Source organism: Arachis ipaensis, chromosome B09, assembly GCF_000816755.2.
Source record: "Arachis ipaensis cultivar K30076 chromosome B09, Araip1.1, whole genome shotgun sequence".
Lineage (NCBI taxonomy): Eukaryota > Viridiplantae > Streptophyta > Magnoliopsida > Fabales > Fabaceae > Arachis > Arachis ipaensis.
In genome coordinates this window covers 5,467,681-5,473,202 of record NC_029793.2, presented here as the reverse complement: position 1 = coordinate 5,473,202, position 5,522 = coordinate 5,467,681, and the positions used below count along the sequence as shown (strand labels likewise).

The window sequence follows — 5,522 nt, the reverse complement described above, 5'->3', positions numbered from 1 at the left end:
TTAGGAAAATATTAAAAAAGGTAAATTTATTTTATTTAATATTATAATAATTAATGAATACTAAATAAAATAAATTCTTATTATTAATTATTTTGTCATCAAACATTTTCGAAAAACTCTATTACTATTAGGTATCAAAATATCAATCAGATATATTAATAAAAAAAGGGGACTCACCTGTATGTTAAGTTGGTGATAGAACTAAAATACAACCTTCGGAATCGTGCCAATGATGTAGATGACTCTATAGTGACATAACTCCTCTCGACATTGCCCAAAATCCTCATTTCTATAACTGAAATGAATGGTGTCCCTGTGCCTTTGTTAACCAAGCAAATAGGATATAATCCAGCGATAGAGTGTGGATGATCTCATAGTTTATGCTGACTGAAGAATTTGTGAATTTTACCATGTCCCAAAACTGAACTCCAAGATAAAGATCAAACTCTGGAAGCTTATTAAGACCATCATAGTTTCCATACAAAAAACTAGCTCTGATTAAATATCTAGTAACACTTGTTACATTTATTCTGTAACAATTTCTTATTCCATTAGGAAAACTCCGAAGGTAATTAAAATATTGTGGATGAGTCGTCTTATCTTGGGATGACACAGTTTTACTCACACCAGAATCAATGAAATTAGCATCTGAAATGTAATTGATTCCCGTGTTCTTCTCAGTGTAATTGGAATTTTCAGGTAATCCACAATCTATGCTAATAAATCCTGATAATCGAAACCATTAATTAAACTATATATATTGAATTAAAGAAATTGTAAAACTTAAAATGACTCCTCTTCAAATTTTAGTAAGTAACCGAACCTGATTGATCCTGGCCTTGGACCGTTGCTATGAAAGAAAGAGCTCCAAGCAATAGAAAAAGAGAATTTGCGATCATCTTTGCCATTGCATGCATATCCTATTTTCTTTGGGGTGACAAATTGCGAGGGTTCAGTGCTTCTATTTAACTAAAGCTCAAGATTTTTAATATACAAATTATGTAATATTATAAAGTTGACCCGTAAGGAGAGGGAAAATTAAAAAGTCCTGAGTCAGCTTTTATTATTTCTTCCTAGGATATTCTTTTTTTTTTGGTACTAGTTTATCACTTTCATTTAAAGATTTGTGGTTAGCCAATGAGTTTCTGCATTCTGCATGCACAAGACGGAATTTGAATTCTCAACACTTATTTAAGCGTACAAGTGATGAGTTGACCACTCGACGAATCCAAGTTAGTTATATAAATTAATATCTAGTAATTTAAGATATAAATTGGCTCATTAAATTCTTGATTTTATTATATTTGTTTGTCATTACTTTTATAAGAAACAGAGCGAATTAAATTAATCAAGTAAATTTATTATTTTTGACATGTAATATATATTAAAAAAAAGTTTAATTTTGATATATTAAGTATAAAATACAGTCGTGCAATTACATCTATTTTTTTTATGATTATTCACGTGGTTAATGTAAAATATAATTATTTTAGCTGATATAGCGTTAGTTTGTTACGTAATTAGATGTACGTGTAAAACTATTTTATACTAAAAGTGCATCAAAATTAAATTCTATTAAAAAACCTATTTAATTTGAAATATTTGTATATAACGTTTTGAAAAAAAAAAACCATAACTTCTCATAAAAAACAATTAAACTATTTTTAACAAATATTATTATCGTTCTTTCTTTCTTTCATGTAAATATAATAATATAATATCATAATAATTCTGTGTTATTACAAATGATTTAGTTCGTGTGATGTCCTGTGCATTGCCTGGATCGGACATGAACACCGGTGATTAATTAAAAACATGATAAGCATATTCGTAGATACCTCAATAATGAAAAGCAACGATTCAACCCCGCGTAAAGTATATGTGTGAACAAATTAAATACAATTAAAATTCCATTTTATTTATTTCTTGTGTCATTTTATAAGATTTCACTTTGATTTTTTTAATTTTAATTCTCAACATAATAATAAGAAATTGTTTCTTTTAAAGATTTATCATTTTTTCTGTCTCGAAAAACTGAAAACAATAATGTTATATTAGATTTTTATAAATATATTTGTTCAAGATACTCTTTAGGTACTCTGTTCATGAGAGAACAAGAAAGAATGGGATGGGAAAACACAGGTTGGAGTAGGTCTAGGTAGTCACGATCCAAAGTCAAGGATCCAATGATTTGGAACTGAGAAGAGTACATCCGTTTAGAGAAGGCAGCGAAGCAGAGGACTTGGAAGACGCAAGAATATCTGAAGGCAGCGAAGCTAAGACTGAATCTTCTGAAACCAAATGGGATGATGAAATACAGAAAAACAGGAAGACATGGGAGTTGGCAGTGGAATCTGGAGCAGTTTAGTATAATGAAGAAGATGATATTATGACTATACTCCAAGCATAGAATGAGGCAATTGCGCAGAAGAAAAAGCAAGCTAAACAGAAGAAAAAGGCAAGAAGAAGTTCGACCGAAAAATCGCAAAAAGATGTGTACAATTGGTTTAAAATGGTTTTTGGTTCTTGGAATGTTAGGGGTTTGGGGAAGTTGGAAAATTGAGTATGGTGAAGAGTTTTAGGAGAAAATTTCAGTTGAATATGTTAGGTTTAATAGAGACAAAGAAAGAGGTAGTAACCAAATATGATGTAGTACAACTATGGAAAAATAATGTGGTAGGATGGGAGTACGTGGGGTCGAAAAGTGCATTCGGTGAGCTGTTGTTGATGTGGGATGAAACGATTTTTCAGAGGAGCAATTGTTATAAAGGAGAGAGATGGTTGTATGTGGATGGCGTGGTGGTAAAAAATAATTTTAAGTGTGCTTTCTGTTTAGTGTATGGTGCGCACCAAAGGGAAGAAAAGCTTGTCGTGTGGGAAGAGCTGAGCTTTTTATCTGGACTTTGTCAAGTACATTTTTGTTATTTGGGGGACTTTAATGAGGTTGTTCAAGTAGAAGAGAGGAAAGCAGCTACCACTTTGACAGTGACTGCAGCTGAGTTTAAATCTTGGATTCAGGATATGGAGCTTTTGGACCTTGCACTTGCTGATCGTATGTTCACATGGTTTAGGAGTCAGCCGTATAGTCGCATTGATAGAGTTCTAGTTAGTTTGGAGTGGTTGGAAGAGTTTCCTGAAACAAGGCTTAGAGGAGGTCCAAGAGGTTTATTTTTCATTCAGCTATTTTCCTATGATGTCATCGCAGCTTGGCTCCAATGGTAGTAACTAACACAGAATAAATATGTTTTACAGAATCTGATGGCACAATCAAACAGGTCAAATTGAGTGTGAAGGAAGCTATGAAGCCACCTAACGGAAGAAAGATCGTACTCAGGTTTAATAGTGCACTGCAACCAGTTGGGGATGAAGCAGGTCTACTGAGTGGCGTTATGGGACTGCTAAAATCTGACTACACCAAATTTTCAATCTGCGAGAGGGACTGGAGAAAGGTTCGCACCAGGGACAAGGTCTATAATGAATGTATAAAGGTAAAATGTTATTTTTTTCGTAACATTCCAGACTCATAATTTGAACCTTACTGACAATTTAATTTTACTATTGCAGGAAATGTTCCATTTTGAAGAAGATAGTAGAGGAATTATCAAGCATATAATATTCAAAATGCTAGGAAGGGCTTGGAAGAAAACGAGGAACAGATTATACCATCACTGCTATGACTCAGAACTTTCTCTTGAAGAAAATATTGAAAACCGCCCACCGGGATTACTACGGACCATTTGAGATTATTTCTCGATTATCGGAATAGTGAAGAAACACATGTAATATAGTTTTGTTTCATAACAGAAAAAGTCTATTTATGTCACATTGAGTTAGTCAGAACTAGTGTCTAGTAACTCTTAATTTGATGGCATGACAGGAGAAGTGTAAGAAAAATGCTAAGAATCGATCAAAGCAGCTTTACACTCACACTAGCGGATCGAAAAGCTTGGCAAGGCTTGGAGAAGAAGAGGTAATCTATTTTTGAAAATGTTTTTGGACCATCTCTTCTTCTACTTATTCACTTTGTCATCATTATTGGTATAGTCGGAACGACAAGGGAGGAGAGTTAGTAGAGGAGAGCTGTATCTCTTAACGCACAAAAGAGCTAATAGCTCCTATGTCCATGATGCAGCTCGGGCTATTGGAGTAAGTAATGTGTTGAAAATCGGGAAGTAGTTTCTCGTTTGTTTTAGTTTTTAAAGTTTTATTGGAAGTATGTGCGGTTAGCGACTATCTAATAAATGCTTATAATTGCTTATGTATGTGTGTAGGAAAGAATTGAGGCTATTAAGCAACGTGATGAATCCTCTAGACTGTTGTCTCAGAATGATTCGCTTGCTCAAGCTCTCGGAAAGGAGCACTCGGGTAGGGTGCGTGGCATGGGTTTGGGGCTGACTTCTAGTCAAGTCTTCGGTATGAATTTCCATCAGCTGAGCAATGGTTTTGAAAGGGAGGAGGCCCAAATGGTGCTGCTTGAACTACAAGCAGAGTTGGCAACCGAGAAATTAAAAAGGAAGGCAGTGGAGGATGAAGTAGCAGCCGAGAAGACAAAAAGACAGGCAGTAGAGGATGAAGTAGCAGCCGAGAAGACAAAAAGACAGACAGTGAAGGATGAAGTAGCAGCTGGGAAGGTTAGGATGCAGGCAGTGGAGAGTGCTTTGATATGTCTACTTCAAGAGCAAGGTGGGAAGCTGCCATCAGACGTCGCCACATCGATGAGTGCGTTGGAGGGACATATTAGAAAGTAGATCTTAGGATTATGGAATCTTTCTTTCTTTCAGATATGCACCTTTTTGGTGTTGATTATGCAAGTCTTAGTAAGGAGTACACTTTATTGATATTCGGATAATTATATCAATTAAATTAATTGTTTGTTATTATCGTTTACCTTGCAATTTATTTTTCGGGATATAAAATATTTTAACTTACTAATATTAAGAAGGATTAAAAAAAATTGTATATTAAAATAAATTGTATATTACTAATATGCAAATTATGTTATTTTTGAAGTTGACCCGTAAGTCAGCTTCTGTTGTTCCGTCCTAGAATTTTTTATTTATTTTTTGTGTGGTAATGGTTTATTGATGGTCACCGTCCCATCATTCCTTAAACCATCGAAGCACAATAAAAACAATCAATGACAATGCATACCAATTTGGTCTTTTTGTTATAAAGTACACAGCTAAGTCAAGTCTTCAGCTACAAAGTTAAGGCCCTCAATAATTGTTCTAACCAAGTCTTCGTCTATCTGCTCAATAACACTACATGTGAATTCGTAGCTGTGATTGCATGAGGTGCAGGTACAGGATTGATTCTCTTGATGCATTATTCAATCAGACTTAGTCCATGAGACCATGGGCTTCGGTACTTGTCTTGCATCTTGCATGTAGGGGCCGGGAAAAATCATAACTCTTTAAAACATTATTTTTTTGGTCCAAAATAATGATCTATTCTTTTACTCTACTATATTAATTAATATATATATTTCTTATTAATAAATTTATTAAATGAATAAATATACG

General features: G+C 34.0%; 1 protein-coding gene across 1 annotated transcript; it reads right to left on the bottom strand.

Moving 5' to 3' along the window:
• LOC110262396 (probable LRR receptor-like serine/threonine-protein kinase At1g51880) lies at positions 130 to 994 on the bottom strand. Its single transcript, XM_021112271.1, has 2 exons — positions 824 to 994; positions 130 to 726 (listed from the first exon to the last, which is right to left on the bottom strand). Exons 1-2 carry the CDS (start codon positions 915 to 917, stop codon positions 290 to 292), a joined length of 531 nt encoding a protein of 176 aa, XP_020967930.1. The 5' UTR covers positions 918 to 994; the 3' UTR covers positions 130 to 289.